At 44.6% G+C, this 22,427-nt stretch overlaps 1 protein-coding gene across 1 annotated transcript in view; it reads right to left on the bottom strand.

Annotated features, from left to right (window-relative positions):
* LOC126248095 (dnaJ homolog subfamily C member 2) overlaps positions 1-22,427 on the bottom strand; it is a 212,277-nt gene that overhangs the window by 58,944 nt on the left and 130,906 nt on the right. Inside the window, exon 5 of the mRNA XM_049948761.1 lies at positions 21,171-21,349. Coding sequence (XP_049804718.1) covers positions 21,171-21,349 — 179 coding nt within the window. The remainder of the gene's footprint in view (positions 1-21,170; positions 21,350-22,427) is intronic.

Genomic DNA, 22,427 nt, shown 5'->3' with positions numbered 1-22,427 from the left:
GGGACAGCATAGCCAGTAGCATGAAGAATAATGGCAGAGAGACTGTGCACGATTGCATCAATGAATTTGACAGAGAGGTATCGAAGTGCACAGCAGATATATATATCACTCCTGGAAATTGAAATAAGAACACCGTGAATTCATTGTCCCAGGAAGGGGAAACTTTATTGACACATTCCTGGGGTCAGATACATCACATGATCACACTGACAGAACCACAGGCACATAGACACAGGCAACAGAGCATGCACAATGTCGGCACTAGTACAGTGTATATCCACCTTTCGCAGCAATGCAGGCTGCTATTCTCCCATGGAGACGATCGTAGAGATGCTGGATGTAGTCCTGTGGAACGGCTTGCCATGCCATTTCCACCTGGTGCCTCAGTTGGACCAGCGTTCGTGCTGGACGTGCAGACCGCGTGAGACGACGCTTCATCCAATCCCAAACATGCTCAATGGGGGACAGATCCGGAGATTTTGCTGGCCAGGGTAGTTGACTTACACCTTCTAGAGCACATTGGGTGGCACGGGATACATGTGGACGTGCATTGTCCTGTTGGAACAGCAAGTTCCCTTGCCGGTCTAGGAATGGTAGAACGATGGGTTCGATGACGGTTTGGATGTACCGTGCACTATTCAGTGTCCCCTCGACGATCACCAGTGGTGTACGGCCAGTGTAGGAGATCGCTCCCCACACCATGATGCCGGGTATTGGCCCTGTGTGCCTCGGTCGTATGCAGTCCTAATTGTGGCGCTCACCTGCACGGCGCCAAACACGCATACGACCATCATTGGCACCAAGGCAGAAGCGACTCTCATCGCTGAAGACGACACGTCTCCATTCGTCCCTCCATTCACGCCTGTCGCGACACCACTGGAGGCGGGCTGCACGATGTTGGGGCGTGAGCGGAAGACGGCCTAACGGTGTGCGGGACCGTAGCCCAGCTTCATGGAGACGGTTGCGAATGGTCCTCGCCGATACCCCAGGAGCAACAGTGTCCCTAATTTGCTGGGAAGTGGCGGTGCGGTCCCCTACGGCACTGCGTAGGATCCTACGGTCTTGGCGTGCATCGCTGCGGTTCGGTCCCAGGTCGACGGGCACGTGCACCTTCCGCCGACCACTGGCGACAACATCAATGTACTGTGGAGACCTCACGCCCCACGTGTTGAGCAATTCGGCGGTACGTCCACCCGGCCTCCCGCATGCCCACTATACGCCCTCGCTCAAAGTCCGTCAACTGCACATACGGTTCACGTCCACGCTGTCGCGGCATGCTACCAGTGTTAAAGACTGCGATGGAGCTCCGTATGCCACGGCAAACTGGCTGACACTGACGGCGGCGGTGCACAAATGCTGCGCAGCTAGCGCCATTCGACGGCCAACACCGCGGTTCCTGGTGTGTCCGCTGTGCCGTGCGTGTGATCATTGCTTGTACAGCCCTCTCGCAGTGTCCGGAGCAAGTATGGTGGGTCTGACACACCAGTGTCAATGTGTTCTTTTTTCCATTTCCAGGAGTGTATATATATATATGGTTACCGCCACACAGATCATCATGAGGTGAGCAATGGAGGGAAGCCACGAGAGCAGGGGAGGAGACTGTACGATTGACAGCAATAAAGGTGCCATGAGCGGCACTGAAGTGGGTAGGGGAACCGTCATTGAGGGGAGACAAATTAAATTCTGTAATAAGTTGGCCAATTATGAGACCCCTACCCATTGAAGTGGCACTCCCCCACAGTGGGTGGTGTGCACTGAAGTCCCCAAGGAGGAGAAATGGGGGTGGCAGTTGCTGTATTAAGGTAGACAGTTCAACATAAGGAAGTGGCCTACCTGGAGGGAGGTATGACATTGCAAACAGTGATAGCCAAGTTGTTTGCACTCTAACCACTATTGCTTGCACTCTAACTACTATTGCTTCCAGGTTGGTGTGAAGGGGTATATAGTCACTAATGACACTGGAGCAAACCAAAGTGCAGACCCCTCCAGATGCTATTCCGGGCCCAGCATGGTTCTGACAGAACGACCGATAACCACGAAACATTCAAGAGTGGTCATCATGTAAGCGCATTTTTTGAAGAGCAAGACAGAATGCGGAATATGAGGAAAGAAGACATTGTATTTCAGGTAGGTGACAATAGTATCCATTGCAATTCCACCAGATTATCGTCTGGCGAGAGTCCAGGTTAGACATAAATAAGCCGAAGGGAGGTCATGTAACTTAGTCAGTGGTCATCACCGACAAAAATGGTGTGACATCCATAAATAAGATGGCAGACTCATGTTGTGAGGGGGGAGATGGCACCTCCGGGGGCACTGGTGGGGGTGGGGGTGGGGGGCAGGAGCTTATCCCGGGACTTACATTCCTCCTCCTACTCCTCCTCCTCTTTTGGAGATGGAGGAGGGCAGGGCACAGATGGAGTACAGGCTTCTGCAAGATCTGGAACCGAAAGAGAGTGAGTGACCTTGAGGCACATAGATGGTACGTTCTCATGGTTGAGTTGTGGTAGTAGGCTTCCAGCCTGAGACACACTGGGGAAAGGGGTCCTGGAGGGAGCCCCATCACTGGCAGGGGCCGAAGAAGGGGGGCACTTCTTCAGCTAGGGAGAGTGAGCGGCTCCAGGAGGGGAAGGCGTGGGAACTGCAGGGGATGGGGAGGGGAGAGGGGGATGGGGCTGTGTCTGGGGTAAGGAAGAGGTTAGAGGAAGGAAAGGATGTAACCGAGGCAAAAGCTCAAGAAAGTGACACTGGATGGAGTCTCATATTTTTGTCGAGCCTCAGAATAAGACACGCGATCCAGGGACTTGTACTCTTGGCTCTTCTTTTCTCTCTTGTAAGCTGGGCAAGCTCTCACTAAGATGCAGTCGTGCTCCCTGTTGATCAAAGCTGCTTCTGCCACCCAATCTGCAGCTCAGTGTGCTTGTGATCGTCTTGGCAGTGGAGAGCGAGGAGAGTGATGGTCATGACAGTTGACACACAGAGAAGCTGGAACACAGGAGTGGGTGTCCACAGTCCACATACAGGGTCTGCCGCACAGTGGGAAGACATATGCCCAAAACACAAGCACCGAAAGCACCTCATGATGGCATGTACGGCTTCACATCACATTTACAGCACATAACCTTGACCTTCTCTAGGAGGGTACCCCCTCGAAAGCCAGAATGAAGGCTCTGGTATTGATGCAGTTGTTTTTACAACCCTTCTGCACACATCAAACAAAATGAATGCTTTGTCACTCCAAATTAGCCCGGAGTTCGTAAACAGTTTCCAGGATAAAGTCCCTATGAAAAATCACTCCCTGGACCATATTCAAAGATTGATGAGGGGTGATAAGACACCAAGACACTGCCAAGATGACCACAAGTGCAAAGAGCTGCAGATTGGGCAGCAGAAGAAGCTTTGATCAGCAGGGAGCCCGACAAAATCTTAGTGACTCCACTTCACCATACTTTTCCTCGATATTTTCTACAAAATACAACGGCTTTGCAGTAGTGAATGTGTCCCCATCCTTTTTAGTACAGATGAGGTAGAAGGGAAAGTGTTTCATCCCAAGATGGCGAGCCTGGCCGTCCTCCCATTGTCTAGCCAGTGAAGGGAAGGTCATACAAAGCAGCATTCAATGATCCTTCACCATCTGAAGAGATGGCAATTTGAGAACAGCCAAGGGAAGGCTTCCAGGTCATATGAAGCAGCATTCAATGATCATTCACCATTTGAAGAGACAGCTGTTTGAGAACAGCCAGATTTTTGCAGCTTGATACGCTTCATGTGCCAAGCATCCACCCTGATACCACCTACTCTGATCAAGGCTCTCCCCATGGGTGACAGCCAGCCACAGCAAGAGCCGCTTGGCACAGCAGCCACTGCTGGGAGTTCCGATGCTCTAGGAAGACAAGCAACCATTCCTTGGCATATATGGGGTGGGAACAACTCAGGTACCAGTAGTGTGATATCTTGGGGGGCTCAGCCAGATAGGTACATAACAGCCCCACCGCACAGACTGGCTACATGTGCTGGTGACCCAGCAGGGTGGAGGGGGGACTATGGTGGGGGAAGGAAGGGAGTACAGGATTCCACGATGCTAATAGATGCTAGGGAGGGAGTTGTTCTCCAAATGGTTAACACTAAACCACCGAGAGAAGGGAAGGAGGGGGCACTGGAACAGGACCGAGGATGTGGAGGGAGGAGCAGGATGAAGGAAATGCAGCCAGGGAAGGAAGAATGGACTGCAATAGCTCAGGGGGGCAGGGATTGGGGGGACCCCTAACAGCCCACATGTCATTCGCTGAAATGGCTGATAACTCAGATGGCAAACCTACATTAGAATGCACGTGGTTAAAAAAAAAGGGGGCATCCAGTGAGGAAATGGCGAACCGCCAAAGGTTGACAACAATGAGCACAAGCAGTGGGGGGATCACCACCCAACAAATGGTGATGGCTAAAACGACAGTGTCCAATATACAACGTAGCTAAACTGATCTCACAGCGAGAGGGCCAAGAGGAGGTCAGCCAAGCCGATGGGAGAGGTTTAATTCTGCAGAGCTTGTTCCCATGAAGGGAAGGCCAGTGGTGATGCCAAAGTGATACCACTTGCTGACAGACGGCAACATGGAGATCACTGGAAGGAATAGAACAAATGGGCCAAGGTAGGACATTTGCAGCCTTCGCAGTAGTGTCAGCAGCCTCGTTTCTCATCAGAGCGATGAGACCAGGGACCGACATAAACATCACCGTGCTCCCTCAAGAGTGAGCACTTGGAAGCTTTCTTGGACCCTTTGCATTCGTGGGTGGACTGTGTACAGCACACATACGCTCTGAAGGGCAGTGAGACAATCAGAGCAGATGACACAATTGAAAAGCCTGAGTTGCTAGATGTACTGCACGCCCTGAAACAGGGCGATGAGCTCTGCTATAAATAATGAGCAATGTTCCGGAAGCCAATACCAAAAATCATTGGTGTCAATGATGAAGGCACACCTGACACCACAGTCAGTCTGAGAGCCATCAATCTAAACAAAGGTGCTATTGCTATGTTCCGTGAGAAGGTTGAGAAATTTACAGTGATACATCAAATCTGAATTAGCTTCCTTGGGAAGCCAAGGTGGTGAAGGGTTCACACCCATCAGGAAAGTGGCAGGTAACATGAAGTTAAGCTGCCAGAGTAGTAGCCAAAAGCGAACCCCGACATAACAGAGGACAGGGAAATGCCCCATACTGGTGGCCAAAGGAGTCATTGAAGTAGGAGGCATAGGATGGGTGGCCAGGCAAGGCAGGCAAACAGCATGTGTATCCACAGAGGAGAACATCATATCAGTATGACTGTAGTAGTTTGAAAGCCTCTGCAAAGAGACACTAAACCAGGCTAGTGTAAAAGGCACCAGGGCCAAATGGATTCCACAATGGTGGAGTGTATTTAGACAGCTTAAGATGGATGGACCAATGTGCAGATGGGTCGACGAAACACCCATAGTATAATTTTGAATGGACAAGGAATCGGTACAAACTGAGGAGGTTGGTCCGATCTGCTCCCCAGGAAGTACCGCTTAGTACACGTAGGACACTGAGGGACTGGGTACAGTGGGCGGCCAGGTAAGGCACGCAGGACGACCAAGGAAGCATGAGCCCCAGAAATTATGCAGCTTCAGCAAATGGAAGAGTGACAGGCCCAAGATGTAAAACCGGTGGAAGAAACCCATTGCACCATCAGAAATTCATAGAAATGATTTCGCCAGTGGAAAAGCGAAAGCCATTGTCAATGCTCCACGAGTAAAGACAATCAAGAAATCGTTCAAGACACCACTCAAGAAGACAAGTCCATGGAGAACTGCAACAGATCGCAAAATTGTTAATGAAAAGGGAGCAAATGGTGCTCGGTGAGGGATGGAGCCCTGACGCACACAGTTGTTTGACAAGACAGAACCCACACATACCCTGGAAACTCTGTCATAAAAATTCCTGAAGGAAACAGGGCAGGTGGCCTCGGATGCCCCATGTGTGAGAGTACAGAGGATACCAGTCCCCCAGCAGGTGTCATACGCTTTCTCCAAATCAAAAATCATGGCCGCAGTCTGGTATTTCCACAGAAAACCATTTATGACATGGGTTGAACAAGTGATGAGATGGTCAACTGCAGAATGGCGTGCTCGAAAGCTACACTGTGCACTTGTTAGTTAATAGTGAAGCTCGAGCCACCATACCAGTCGGGCATGAATCACATATTCCATCACCTTGCAAACACAGCCGGTGAGAGAAATAGGGCAGTAGCTTGAAGGAAGGTGTTTGTCCTTCCAAGCTTAGGTATGGGTATGGCAGAGGATTCATGCTAGCATCTGGGAAACATGCCATCTGCCCAAATGTGATTGTACATATGAAGGAGAAATTGCTTGCCTGCAAGAGAAAGGAGATGTAACCTCTAAATGTTAACATTGTCCAGCTGTGGGGTGGAAGATTGGGGCGAAGTGAGAGCATGATCTAGCTCCCTCATAGTACAGGCGGCATTGTAGCATTCACGATTCTGAGAGGAGAAGGGTTTCACCCGAGCCTCCTCCACTCATTTCCGATGGAGGAAGGCAGGGTGATTGCGAGTGGAGCTCAAAATCTCTGCAAATTAGTGGCCTAAGGTGTTGGATATAACAACGGGGTCCATAATGACACGGCCTGCTACTGTTGGGTTGGAATCTGGGTGATGGACCTTGGTTCCAGGGAGCCGGCGGAGGTTGGCCCACATAACAGAAGAGGGAGTGGAACTGTTAAATGAACTAGTAAATGAAAGCCAGCTGACTTTTTTGCTCAGTGTAAAGACACTTCAGCTATCAAGATATTAGCAGTAAATTTTCAGTGTTCGGAATAAAGTTCCTGAATTTACTACCCTCCAGGAAGCAGGTGGCGTGCAAATTATTCTCAGGACTGAGACCTGGCTGAACCCTGAGATAGGAAGTTATGAAATATTTAGTGAGGATTGGAACGTGTATCGGAAAAACAGATTAGACACCGTAGGTGGTGGTGTATTCATTGCAGTTGACAAATATATTGTGTCTACTGAGGTCGAAGTAGAGTGTGATTGTGAAGTTATCTGGACACGTTTAACAGGGCTAGGGGAAATAAAGTTAATTGTGGGGTGTTATTACCAGCCACCAGGTTCCACCGTGACAGTTTTAGAATCATTCAAAGGGAGTCTACATTCTGTATCGCAGAAGTACCGGGATCATGCTATATTAGTCGGAGGCGACTTCAACCTACCTAGTATAGACTGGGATGTCTATGGATTCATTGCAAGTGGTACAGACAAACCGTCGTGTGAATTACTTTTGAACACATTATCCAAAAACTGTCTTGAGCACCTAAATTGACAGCCAACGCGTAATGGAAATATTTTAGATCTGGTAGCCACGAACAGACCAGACCTCATCAACGGTGTCAGTGTTGAGAGAGTATTCTTACTAGAAAGAGCAGATAAGCAGTTGTTAGCATCCCACTTGGTAAATGAATCAACTTCATTTACTTCCGGTACAATGGACGTGGAAGAATTATGGGCAAATTTTAAACACATTGTAAATCACACATTGGACAAATATGTGGTGAAAAAGTGGGTTACGGACAGAAAAGACCCACCGTGGTTTAACAGCGCAATTCGGAGAATGCTCAGGAAGCGAAGGCAGTTGCACTCATGGTACAAGAAAGATCGCGAGAATGAGGCCAGGCAAAAGTTAGTAGAGATCCGTGCTGCTATAAAAAGAGCGAAGCGTGAAGCTTTCAACCACTACCACCGTCATACCTTAGCAAAAGATCTTGCTGAAAACCCAAGGAAATTCTGGTCTTACGTAAAATCGGAAGACAGCAAAATGAAAGCTGAAATTTTAAATTTAGCATTTGAGAAATCTTTCACACAGGAGGATCGTACAAACATACCGCCGTTTGAGTCTCGTACAGATTCTTGTATGGAGGACATAGTGATAGACATCCCTGGGGTTGTGAAGCAGCTGAATGGGTTGAAAATAAATAAATCGCCAGGTCCTGATGGGATTCCAATTCGGTTTTACAGAGAGTACTTTACTGCATTGGCTCCTTACTTAGCTTGCATTTATCGCGAATCTCTTGCCCAACGTAAAGTCCCCAGTGACTGGAAAAAAGCGCAGGTGATGCCTGTATATAAGAAGGGTAAAAGGATGGATCCTCAAAATTACAGACCAATATCCTTAACATCGGTTTGTTGCAGGATTCTCGAACATATTCTCAGTTCGAATATAATGAATTTCCTTGAGACAGAGAAGTTGCTGTCCATGCATCAGCACGGCTTTAGAAAGCATCGCTCCTGCGAAACGCACCTAGCCCTTTTTTCACATGATATCTTGCGAACCATGGATGAAGGGTATCAGATGGATGCCATATTCCTTGACTTCCGGAAAGCATTTGACTCGGTGCCCCACTGCAGACTCCTAACTAAGGTACGAGCATATGGGTTTGGTTCCCAAATATGTGAGTGGCTCGAAGACTTCTTAAGTAATGGAACCCAGTACGTTGTCCTCGATGATGAGTGTTTATCGGAGGTGAGGGTATCATCTGGAGTGCCTCAGGGAACTGTGGTAGGTCCGCTGATGTTTTCTATCTACATAAATGATCTTTTGGACAGGGTGGATAGCAATGTGCAGCTTTTGCTGATGATGCTGTGGTGTACGGGAAGGTGTCGTCGTTGAGTGACTGTAGGAGGATACAAGATGACTTGGACAGGATTTGTGATTGATGTAAAGAATGGCAGCTAACTGTAAATATAGATAAATGTAAATTAATGCAGATGAATAGGAAAAAGAATCCGGTAATGTTTGAATACTTCATTAGTAGTGTAGTGCTTGACAGAGTCATGTCGATTAAATATTTGGGCGTAACATCGCAGAGCGATATGAAGTGGGACAAGCATGTAATGGTGGTTGTGGGGAAGGCAGATAGTCATCTTTGGTTCATTGGTAGAATTTTGGGAAGATGTGGTTCATCTGTAAAGTAGACCGCTTATGAAACACTTATACGACCTATTCTTGAGTACTGCTCGAGCGTTTGGGATCCCTATCAGGTCGGGTTGAGGGAGGACATAGAAGCAATTCAGAGGCGGGCTGCTAGATTTGTTACTGGTAGGTTTGATCATCACACGAGTGTTACGGAAATGCTTCAGGAACTCGGGTGGGAGTCTGGAGTCTCTAGAGAAAAGGAGGCGTTCTTTTCGTGAATAGCTACTGAGGAAATTTAGAGAACCAGCATTTGAGGCTGACTGCACTACAATTTTACTGCCGCCAACTTACATTTCACGGAAAGACCACAAAGATAAGATAAGAGAGATTAGGACTCGTACAGAGGTAAATAGGCAGTCATTTTTTCCTCGTTCTGTTTGGGAGTAGAACAGGGAGAGAAGATGCTAGTTGTGGTACGAGGTACCCTCCGCCATGCAGCGTATGGTGGATTGCGGAGTATGTATGTAGATGTAGATGTACTGCAAAGAATGCAGCAACACTACGCACACAACTGTTTATAACTAAGGCAGTTCACCATCGTAGGATGTTAAAAACATGTAGAGCACGTCTCCGCACACGAGTTGCATGGCAGCATGCTTCAGTCCACCAAGAGCCAGGACACAGCATGGTAAAGGTGAAGTGCGAGAAATGGAACATTCTGTGGCAGTAAGGATAACATCTGTAAGGTATTCTATCTGGTCATCACAACTGGGGAAGTGTTGTTCATTGACGGTCGCCAGAGAGGAATAAAGCTTCCAGTCGGCCTTAGAAAGCTGCCAGTTGCGTTTGAATGTAGGTGGGGTAGGAGTGAGCAAACAGCTAGAACAGTAAATAGTCACTCGAGGACTTGTCAGAGAGAGCGGACCACCCGAGATGATGGGCAAGCTGCGCAATGCAGAACAAGAGGTCCAAATGGGAATAGGTGTGCATGGAATCTGAAAGGAATGTGGATCCTTCAGTGTTTGGGTTGAGGAAGGTGGCCAGTAAGCCGGAGGAAGTCTGCACTGGTGACACCGATTGACAGAGCGATGTAGATGGTACAAAGAGAAAAGGTAAAGCAAGGAAAGAAAATGCGGACTGCAACAGCTTGCTATCAGGTTGTTGAATGAGATGGTTTGACTATGAACATCATTCTAGATGAGCTGCACGACTCCCCCATGAGATGGAGTGCCTTCGTCAGTGGGAAGTTCAATATGGACAGGAAACAGGTCAAAGCAGTCGTGAGGGTGGGATTTTGTTTTCTGGAGGCAGAAAAGGAGTGGACACAGCAATTCCATGAGCAGCCATTTCCTCCTTGTTGGATCTAATGCCGAGAACGTTCCACTGGAGGAAAGTCGTGACGGGGAAAAGGGAGGAAGGAAAAAATGAAGGGTTGTCATCTTGGTGGCTGCTGAGTACCAGCCTTCGAAGAATCGCTGCTACAGGGCACAGATGCTGGAGGATCCTGTCCCATGAGATCTCAGAGATGTCGACATTCTCACTGTGTCAGTCTGCATATTCTAGGGCAGAAAAACGGTTGTCAGTGCACGCCGGTGAAACAGAGGTTAGCCAGGTGAGAGTGTCACATGGGACACCATTGTAGAAGATCTCCCAGTCGGCGGAGGAGAAAACTGTTTGTCTGTGATTTCTTAGTCTTTGCGAATGGCAGATGATGACTCAGATGTTTGTTGGCTGGAGGGACATAAAAAGTCTTTACGTGACTATTCCATCTGTCCTTTCCGGCCTGTTGGTTGCGTATCAGGTGATTTTGCTGCCGGAGGCAAAGGTTTGGTGGTCTGTTGCACAGCTGGAGGAGAAGGAGACAGGGATGTTACCATGACACTGGGCAATTTTACAACTACAGTGCTGAATTTGAGGTCACAAATCTGCATGTCAGTATCCTTTGTGGAGCAAGGCTTAGCAAGAATAGTACTGTAAATGCCAGATGGTAAAACATGGCTTCCGACTAGCCAACAACTTGCAAGTGATAGGGTAAGGCACTTTTTCCTTCACCCAGATCTCCTGGACAGCCCGCTCATCTCGATACACAGGACATTATCGGGATGAGGCTGCACGGTCACCATTGCAACTGATACAGTGGGAAGGAGGAGGCGTGCAATCACCCTCATGAGCATCCCTACCACAAATAACACATTTGGCCATGTTCCGAGAGGACATTCAACTGTGATCGTAACACTGACACTGGTAGCAAAACATTGAGTTTGGAATGTACAGTTGGACCATGATGACTTCACAGCCAGCTTTGATCTTTGATGGAAGCACTACTCCTTCAAGCACGAGAAAAAGAGTGCACATAGGCACTAAGGGTGTATCAACCTTTTTCATTACCCGATGGACTACAGTGATGCCCTGATCAGAAAGTTAAATTTGGATTTCTCCCTCGGTCAGACCATTGAGCAGCCAAGTGTAAGTAATGCCACGTGAGTAATACAGCATTTGATGTGCCTTGACATGAACAACATAGCTGTGGAGGAGCGAAGCTTCAAGCAGTTGTTGGGCTTCAGAATTACAATCGGTCTTCAAAAGCAAAGTGTAATTACATAAACGAGAGCAGGATTTCATAGGGTAGGCAACTGCATCAACACCTTTCTGAATAATAAACAGATTAACCGTAGCAAAGGACTGACTTCCTTCAGTACATTATACCATGAGGAACCGAGGAGCAGCTGGGAGAGTCTTGGAATCTTTAGCCTCCTTCTGTTTACATTTAGTAGACATAGACTGAGATGGTGATTGGCTCATTGAGAAAAAAATCACCCACGATTGCCAGCATCTCCGATGGCATGCTACTTCCAACTGACTGTCCTCTCAGAGGGGGGCTTACCCACCTTAGGTGATTGTTCATACCCCCATTTTCCTGACAGAGGGACCAATTGGCAGTTTGGGTGGGAAGATAACAGTTGAGGGAATCACCCCGCCTATGGGTTTGGCCTGTACCAGAGAGTATGTGCATACCCTACCTGTCGATCTGGGGCTGGGAATTACACATTACCCAGTCACCTGTTACATGTCAGACATGGGGGGGGGGGGGGGGGGGGCGGGCGGGGTGGCCTTTGTGAGAGCACAGGGAGGAAGAAGTAACAAAGAGGAACCTCAAATGCCAAAGCTGAGGAAGGGCAGGAGATGGAAAACAAAGAAAGAAAGAAAAAACAGAGGTAGGACTGTTCTGATGTCAGGCTACAAAAACTTCATAACACATTCCCAAAAATATTAGACACATGTTCCCCAAGGGAGGAGAAAAAGAATAACAGGAGGACAGACACACAGCATGGAAGGGAAAAGGTGCTCCAAAGGCTGTGGCCCCATGATAGCCAAACACAAGCTCACCAAAGAGTGGTGAGCCCCGGGAGAGGGGAGAAAAGGTCTGTGTGTGTGTGTGTGTGGGGGGGGGATATTGTGAAGTGGTATAGAAAGTTCTTTTTCCAAGTACTCGACCTGTTCATTTTAAATGCTCATGTTCAATTCTCAAGTAGTAACAGGGTAAAAAATGCCAACTGAAGAGTTACATCTCTCTCAGATAATAGAAACAGCTGAAGTTTATGCTACAAAAGGCAGCAAAGCAGGCAGAGGAAGAGTGCTTTTATGGGGACAGCCCTCTACAATTTACTGTGAGGCACTTTAAGAATGTTACTGAGAGTGAACACTCCAAGTATGTCAATGTGTGCCAAGAAACTAGGTATGAATGCCCACAACGCAATGTACCACTGTGTGTTCTGCCATGTTTCAAGGCTTATGCAAAAAATAAAAGGATGGAAAAAATCTCACAGCTTTCAGACCTGTAACATCTATTTAATACATGCAGTACAAGAATTAAAAGCACAGCCTTCACTGCATAAATGCAACAACACTGTATGTAAATGCCTATTCCCAATATGCAACTAGTATTTGAACACCAACGAAAAGAATTCAGAAATGTTTATTATCTGGTTTTGGAAGTTGCCTAGAGAAATTTTATTGGCTTTGTTGTTGTTGTTGTTGTTGTTGTTGTGGTCTTCAGTCCTGAGACTGGTTTGATGCAGCTCTCCATGCTACTCTATCCTGTGCAAGCTTCTTCATCTCCCAGTACTTACTGCAACCTACATCCTTCTGAATTTGCTTAGTGTATTCATCTCTTGGTCTCCCTCTACGATTTTTACCCTCCACGCTGCCCTCCAATGCTAAATTTGTGATCCCTTGATGCCTCAAAACATGTCCTACCAACCGGTCCCTTCTTTTTGTCAAGTTGTGCCACAAACTCCTCTTCTCCCCAATTCTATTCAATACCTCCTCGTTAGTTATGTGATCTACCCATCTAATCTTCAGCATTCTTCTTATTTGCTTTATGTTATTGAAATACAATCATTATCAGCAGTATTCTGCCAAAAGGCAGGTTTTCACATGGTAGTTCTCCAGGCTGTCCGGTCTTCTGCCATCCTCTTCAAGTCTGCATAATTTCCTCTTCCCTTTATGTTGTCTATCATCTTGAATCTCCTTCTTCCTCTCAGTCTTCTCCCACAAGTCAATTTTTTCAAAGCATCTGCTAGCAAGCACTCCCTTCTCAATGAATGTCCCAACCAGTTCTTTTTCCTCTCTCTTACAACCTTCAGCACACACCTTCTTCTACCAACCCTTTTCAATACTCTTTCATTGATCACTCTTTCCATCCAGCTTATTCTCTCCATTCTCCTCCACACCCACATCTCAAATGCTTCCAAACTTTTTTCATCCTCTCGTCTCAGCGTCCATGTTTCTGCCCCATATAGTGCCACACTCCAAACATAACATTTGCCAAGCCTTTTCCTTAGACCATTATCTAATTTGCCACGTAAAGAGTCTCCTCTTTCTGTTGAATACCTCCTTTGCTATGGCAATTCGAGTTTTCACCTCCTGGTGACATCTCAAGTCTTCAGTTATTGTGCTTCCAAGATATTTAAATGCACTTACTTGACTAATGGTAGATTGTGATATCTTAATATTCGACAGTCTGCGTCTTGTACTGATGACCATACTCTTTGTTTTTGCTGTGTTTATTTGCATCCCATATTCCACACAAGCTTCATTCCAATCTTTCAGCATGTTATTCACTGTCCGCTCATTTTCTGCCACTAATACCATGTCATCAGCAAATCTTACACATTCTAAACCGTATTTACTCGAATCTAAGCCGCACTATTTTCCGGTTTTTGTAATCCAAAAAACCGCCTGCGGCTTAGAATCGAATGGAAAGTAAGCAGAAGTTCTGAGAAATGTTGGTAGATGCCGCCACAACTAACTTCTGCCGTCGAATATATGTAGCACTACAAAGGCATGTTTTGCAGGCACAATGATAAATACTGGCGCCAAAACCTCTGTGTCAGTAAATAAATTTAAAAAAAGGTGGAAGACGAGCTTTTTTTCTCCACCCCGAGTTTCGACCACTGCATTTTCATACATTATCCAACGAAGTAAATACAAATTCCGTATTGTTCATCTTCGAATGTAGCAGCATTTCAATGTACTACGAAAATCCAAATGGCAAGACTGTTTGGGATGTTTGTCAATATGACCAACTCAAAGTTCTGAAATTTTTCTACCTGTAAGAAGAGATGGTTGCTAATAGGAACTTTTTGAATTGTGAATCACATGCAGTATTCTCTTCACCATAAGAATAATACAAATATAAAGATTTTGCCAAGTATTCTTTCAGGTTTGCTGCTATCTCATTTAAATCCTGTCTAATAAACTACGAAACTAGAGTGAGACAACAGCAAACGCGGAAGAATATACATATCATGTCATGTTTATATCTGTATTATTCTTATGCCTAATAGTGATACAGTCAGAAATGAAGCATGGCAATTGACTAGATTTTTATATCTAAGATGACCCTAATTTCTGTGCAGAATGTAATGTACTAAAGAGGCGTCTGCAAAGATTTTCAAACGGAGAAAAATTTTCACTAAACTCTCGTTCAGAACATCTTCTATCATACGCAGTCGATTATTTAGTTCTTGTTGATCATTATCAAAGAAAGCAGCAGTGTAAGTAACAACAAATAGCTGTCTCTTTCCATTGTTTCGCTAATGAGACGATTTCTCTCTCTCTCTCTCGCCTTCCTTTTTTTTAAATTGTAAGCGGCGGTAGCGCGCACAAAAGCAAGCCATGCTGCGAGTGGCAACAGGCCGTAAACACTCATTATCAGAATGTGACAAACAATGCATGACACAATACAATCATGCATTTTCAGCTTAAAGTGATGTAAACACCTATAATGGCACTTATCAGATCAAAGAAAAATAAGCAATCAATTCAAACCAGACGAAGCACGTGAAAAAGGAAGGGTACCCGTATAAATATGGATGGAGCCCCTGATGCATAGCAATGGCTACCTGGTAAAGCTTAACTGCTAAGCTTACGACTCTAACCAAACTACTGTAGCTGTATCGCCATTCATTCAACCTAAATTGTGTCTCATATTACAATAGACCAACTTTGTTTTGATTTGGAGATGCGGCCTAAAACTTTTCTCTCTCCTTGAATTTCGAGTCTCAAATTTCAGGTGCGGCTTAGATTCAGGAAATTTTTTTTCCCTTGATTTCGAGTCTCATTTTTGATGTGCGGCTTAGATTCGAGCGCAGCTTAGATTCGAGTAAATACGGTACTCTTTCCACCCATACATATTCCTCTTTTCCCATCTAAGCCTTTCGCAATAATCTCTTCAAGGTATGCGTCAAACAACGGTGGGGAAAGGTAACAACCCTGTCTAACACCTCGTCCAATGCTGCTTCCTTCTGACATTTCATTTCCAAACCTTATCCTTACTTTCTAGTGTAAATATAGATTCCGTATCAGTCATCTCTCTTTCCAATCTACTCCTTTCCTCTTCAAAATATCCATCAGCTTGTTCCACCAAACTCTTTCAAAAGCCTTTTCTAAATCTATAAAAACAGCAAAGATTTCTCTACCTTTTTTCCTATATCTTTCCCCTAACGTCCTTAACAGGTCATTAGTATATCTTGTTCCTTTTCCTCTTCTAAATCCGAACTGCTCCACTCTCAGCAAGACTTTAGCTGCATGAGAAATTAGACTGATGGTCCTATGCTCTTCACATTTTTCAGTGTTTCTCTTTTTCTCTATTGGTATCATAACTGTAGCAAGGAAGTCGTCAGACCATTCCCCTTTGTCATATATCTCATTACAGAGGTAGACTATTTCTTTTCTTGCCTTGTTTCCCTGATTCTTCATCAGTTCTGCTGGCAAATTATCAATTCCACATGCCTTCCTATTCTTCATCTCCTTCAGCACCTTTTCTACTTCTGCTTCCAAAGTGGTGAATCCCTTTCCATCTTATGGCTCATATTGCTCCTCTTCAGCCTTAATTTCGCTTTGTATTTCATCCCCCTTATACAGACATTCAATATATTCTTGCCATCTGTTCAAAACCTCCTGTGGTTCTTGTGTTAGAGTACCATCTGCTCTTTTTCTTTCCATGTTATTCCTCTTTCTTTTACACTAAAAAACTATCTCACTAGCCAGTCCATACATCATTTCATACGTTCCCTCTTTCTCTATTTTGTCGCATTTCTGTTTCTTCTATTTTTCCCTTTCTTCTTCAGTTTCTCTTCTTAATTCATTATTCAGTTTCCTGTACCTCTTTTTGCCTTACTCAGTTTCTACATTTTTCCACTTTCTCCGCTCTTCCATCTTTTTCAACATGTTTTCTGTTAACCATTCTTTCTTGGTACTTTGGGATACTCTAATTCCTAGTACTTCTTTGGCAGAGTCCATGAGTCATTCCCTCATTTTTATCCATTTGTCATTAACACTTTCATCAACAGTACCTCTTTTCCATTTTTCCATAAATCTGTTCACCAAATCTGATGCCTTTCCTACCTCTTTGGGTCTTTCTGTGTTAAGTCTTTCCGTTGCTTTACCTCACTAGACTTTTTTCCAACCTCACTTGTATTTCTCCCACTACTAGGTTGTGGTCTGAATTTATATCCACTCCTGGGTAAGCTTTGGCATTCTTCAAACAGTTCCTAAACCTTTTTTGTATCAGTATGTAGTCCAACTGATACCGTTCCCTATTCAAATTTGATATCCATGTGAAACATCTCCTTTTGTGGTGTTGCAAATAATGTGTTACCCACTACTAATGAATTTTCTTTACAGAAACTAATTAGTCATTCATCTCTCTCATTTCTTATCTCTAATCCAAATTTTCCAACTGTATCTTCATCTCTTTCTTCACCCAAGACTGCATTCCAGTCCCACATGATGATAACGCAGGCATTTCTATTTTCTTTCTCGAAGAGTTCCTGTATTTTCTCATAATATTATTCCACTTCCTCATCTCTATGCTGGCTGGTTGGCATATACTGGGTGTTACAAAAAGGTACGGCCAAACTTTCAGGAAACATTCCTCACACACAAAGAAAGAAAATATGTTATATGGACATGTGTCCGGAAACGCTTACTTTCCATGTTAGAGCGCATTTTATTACTTCTCTTCAAATCACATTAATCATGGAACTGAAACACACAGCAACAGAACGTACCAGTGTGACTTCAAACACTTTGTTACAGGAAATGTTCAAAATGTCCTCCGATAGCGAGGATACATGCATCCACCCTCTGTCGCATGGAATCCCTGATGCGCTGCTGCAGCCCCGGAGAATGGCGTATTGTATCACAGCCGTCCACAATATGAGCACGAAGAGTGTCTACATTTGGTACCGGGGTTGCGTAGACAAGAGCTTTCAAATGCCTCCATAAATGAAAGTCAAGAGGGTTGAGGTCAGGAGAGCGTGGAGGCCATAGAATTGGTCCGCCTTTACCAATCCATCGGTCACCGAATCTGTTGTTGAGAAGCATACGAACACTTCGACTGAAATGTGCAGGAGCTCCATCGTGCATGAACCACATGTTGTGTCGTACTTGTAAAGGCACATGTTCTAGCAACACAGGTAGAGTATCCCGTATGAAATCATGATAACGTGCTCCACTGAGTGTAGGTGGAAGAACATGGGGCCCAATCAAGACAGCACCAACAATGCCTGCCCAAACGTTCACAAAAAATCTGTGTTGATGACGTGATTGCACAATTGCGTGCGGATTCTCGTCAGCCCACACATGTTGATTGTGAAAATTTACAATTTGATCACTTTGGAATGAAGCCTCATCCGTAAAGAGAACATTTGCACTGAAATGAGGATTGACACATTGTTGGATGAACCATTCGCAGAAGTGTACCCGTGGAGGCCAATCAGCTGCTGATAGTGCCTGCACACGCTGTACATGGTACGGAAACAGCTGGTTCTCCCATAGCACTCTCCATACAGTGACGTGGTCACCACTACCTTGTACAGCAGCAAGTTCTCTGATGCTGACATTAGGGTTATCGTCAACTGCACAAAGAATTGCCTCATCCATTGCAGGTGTCCTCGTCATTCTAGGTCTTCCCCAGTCGCGAGTCATAGGCTGGAATGTTCCGTGCTCCCTAAGACGCCGATCAATTGCTTCGAACGTCTTCCTGTCGGGACACCTTCGTTCTGGAAATCTGTCTCGATACAAACGTACCGTGCTAATCCATACATCAAATGGGCATCTGCCAACTCCGCATTTGTAAACATTGCACTGACTGCAAAACCACATTCGTGATGAACACTAACCTGTTGATGCTACGTACTGATGTGCTTGATGCTAGTACTGTAGAGCAATGAGTTGCATGTCAACACAAGCACCGAAGTCAACATTACCTTCCTTCAATTGGGCCAACTGTCGGTGAATCGAGGAAGTACAGTACATACTGACGAAACTAAAATGGGCTCTAACATGGAAATTACGCGTTTCCAGACACATGTCCACATAACATCTTTTCTTTATTTGTATGTGAGGAATGTTTCCTGAAAGTTTGGCCATACCTTTTTGTAACACCCTGTATACCTGTATCAACACCAAATCTTTTGAACTACCCTTCAGTCGTATCATCATCAGTCTTCCACCAATATATTGTACCTTCATTACGTTATTTTTCATCTTTTGCCCTATCAATATCCCTACTCCATTTTCAGTACTCTTGATTTCTCCTGAGTAAAAGAGCTTATAATCTCTACTTTCTATCTCCCCATTCTCTCCCCATCTCATTTCCCACAAACCGAGGGCAACTAATCTGTTCCTTTTCATCTCCTGTTTTGCATTCTCTAGCTTTCCTGCTTGCAGTAGTGTCCTCACATTCCATGTTCCAATCTTTCCTTCCTTCACTGTCCCCTTCTTCCTTTCAAATATGTCTACTCTCAATGTGTTCCGCTCCCAGAGATCTGAATGAGGGAAAGTTTTAACTCCGGAAACTTTCACATGGAGAGACATACAATGTACTAATTGGGAATGTAATGTGGTAGTTTCCTGTTACTTTCCACATAGGCAGTAGGATGCCCAGCCTAAAATCAGCCACTCACTATGAGTCAGACGCTGTCTGTAGCTGCCCCTCTGGGGTACAGTCGCTACTTGTACTCTTTTTGTACCCAAAGAGAAAGGTGCCTCTTCCGCCAGCTCTGCTATACTGAAGTCCATCTTCTCTGCCTTCGCTGCCGTTGAGATCTTCACCGTATCCCTGGCAAGGGGCCCTCACGAGGTACTATCACCCGGGCCACGTGAACCGAAGTTTTTTAATGAGGTGTTACTCCTCCCCCTCCTCCTTTCTCAACTGGGCTTGGGACCGGCTATTGAAATACAATGGTAACTTATAAAGAGATCTGAATTACACTGATGTCTTCTTACAGAAGAGCTATTGTGTTAGCACAGATGAACAGTAAAGGTTGGAATTTTTCACTTCTACAGCATTTATTTCACAACTTCCATTCAGGAAACTAAGACTTATGCATAACTGCTTCAAAGAAAGCTCAACTGCAGACAATCATCCATTCCCGGCACACAAGAAGTAAGATAGTAGTAGCTTGAAAATGAAAAATGTTAGGTGTCGGATTAACTGCATTTATTTTTTATTGGAGGTGCCAAACCCAAGGTGACAGGTGGGGTTGTCACACCCAGAACTGTACAAATATTCAGTACCGTAAAAGCTGGGCTCTGCAGCAAAACCAGTTGCAGTTAGTGACCCAAAAGCAATCTCTCAGTGCTGGTACCAGAATTATTTGACAACAAAGCTGCACTCAGCATGGAATGCAATGAGCAAATGTGTAGCAGTCAAAGGATTAACAAGAGAGAAATTTTCATGTTGGATTTCTTGCACAGGAAGTTAAGGAACTGATATGAAAGACCAACAAAGGCATATTACAAACTTCTAGTGGTGTTATTTCCAAATTTCAAGACTAAGCAGGAAATCTGCATTAATATAACCACCTAAGCTGCTAAAAGGAATGAACAGCTTCTTCAAGCAGATCATGCCCCATCTCTGTCAGGAAATATAAACAACCCTTCAGTACATCTGATGAGAAATTGATACCTATTACCCGAGTTGGATTTCAAGAAAATATGTAGTAGAAGGATTCTTTTAAAAAAAGTGCTGCATGTCCAATTCTGTGGATGACTCAAAAGACGGTGTAATATGAGAGAAGGATCGGCAAGGAAGAAACAGCAATAGGACTACAAATGAAGATGATAATGGTGGTACTGGTAAAGAAAACTGTATCACAGATCATTAGCTTAGGCAGTCCTTGATATTAAACTAGCTTAGGCAGTCCTTGATATTAAACCTTTTGTTTCTATGTATTTTACACTTTCTTTTATTACCATAGTTTAAGCAGCTAACATTTAGTGTAAGTTTACAGTACACGATGTTAAACTCATTATGGTAGATATTTTTAATTTTCTTACTCGGAATTTATTTGGGAGTGGGGGGTGGAGGAGGGGTGGAAGGAGGTAATGTTCTGTATATGATGATCCTATAGTTGGGTAGCACGGGGAAACATGAGTCCCAAATAGTATGGATTATTTCGCTTGCAATGTATGCGTATTGTAGCACTTGCAAGACATTAAATAACAGTGTTCTCTTTTCACCCCTGGTTTCAAAATTGAAAACTTCAAGTCCAACTTACTTACAATGTTTTATGTACAGTATCTGTTCCTAACAATGACTGAGCTGTTTGGGAGATTAAATAATATGGATTAATTCAGCATAACATTATCACTCAAAAATCTGCCCCAACATAATTCTCCCATTACAAAGCAATCTCAAAGTATTAATGAGATACTCACATCTGTCCTTTCTCTTTGTCTTCTTCATCAAGGTACGAGAACTCTCTCCATGACTCAAAGTTGTACCAAAAATCGTAAAACTTTTCTACGCTCTCTCTTGGATCATCTGGACCGCCTATTGGAGGGACAGGCAACTTTTCTGAGAAACGAGCTTCTAAGGCAAAAGCCTCTGCAAAAACCTAGAGAAAAGATAATGGGTTCTAAGAATAAAACAAAATTTTTAAAAAATATCAGAAAGAGGGCAGAAATCGGAAAGATAATCATAATCCCTGAATGTGAATGAAACTGACTACATTCACAGGTTCATTTCAACATGTACTTACACCCAAACCTCCAGATGTCAGACACTCAGATCGGTACCAAATTTTGTATGTTGATAGAGTGTCAACCGAAACACCAATTTAGTTCGTGTTATGTGCTGTCATCAAGTGTAAGATGCATAAACATAAAAAAGTAACACCAGAATTACGGAGCACAGGGAAAGCATATCCATGAGTCATTGTTTTGTAGATCCTGCGTGGGTGAGTTGGTGCTGGCTCAGCAGCTCGCCGTGTTTGATCAGATGGTTATCTGCCCTCTGTAATAAAAAGACTGAGTGAATGGATCAATGCTGAACTTGAACAGGTGTCACAGGACGTCTGCCCCGAACAAGTGCAATGAACAAAATGGGATTAAAGAAAAAAAAGTTGGTAGAGCATTCATTGTCATATGTCATGCGTTCAAACCCTGCTGAGAACATTTTCCTGACATGTAAATGGACTTTTCGTCCTGTCTTTCCACAAACACGAGACTCTAGCCACAACACGCATATCTGGTGTATGGCGGCACTGCCATCTGCAGTCAATTATTATTATTATTATTATTATTATTATTATTACTATTATTACTACTACTACCGCATGTATGATATGAATGTACTCTATAGGTCTGCTACTTCCAACTAACAAAGTGAATTGCAGACTGCCAAAAACTTCGAAAAGTCCTTTTAATGTCAGGAAAATGTTCTCCCATATAACAGTTTCACACATGAAGAGTTAAAACATTTGCCATTAGCAGGGTGGAATGCGGGACCTTTCATATGACGACCTCCGCTCGACCAAGTCACCCACACAAGATCTATGGAACAATGATTCACAGGTACACTTTTCCTGTGTTCTGTAGTTCTGGTGTTACTTTTAATTACCATTTATGCCTGTTCTTATGGGCGACAGCATGAACTAAATCGGTGTTTTGGTTGATACTCTATTGACACAGAAC

This window comes from Schistocerca nitens, chromosome 3, assembly GCF_023898315.1.
Source record: "Schistocerca nitens isolate TAMUIC-IGC-003100 chromosome 3, iqSchNite1.1, whole genome shotgun sequence".
In the NCBI taxonomy this organism is placed as follows: domain Eukaryota; kingdom Metazoa; phylum Arthropoda; class Insecta; order Orthoptera; family Acrididae; genus Schistocerca; species Schistocerca nitens.
The sequence above is the reverse complement of the archived record's forward strand: the minus strand, read 5'-3'. Positions and strand labels throughout refer to the sequence as shown.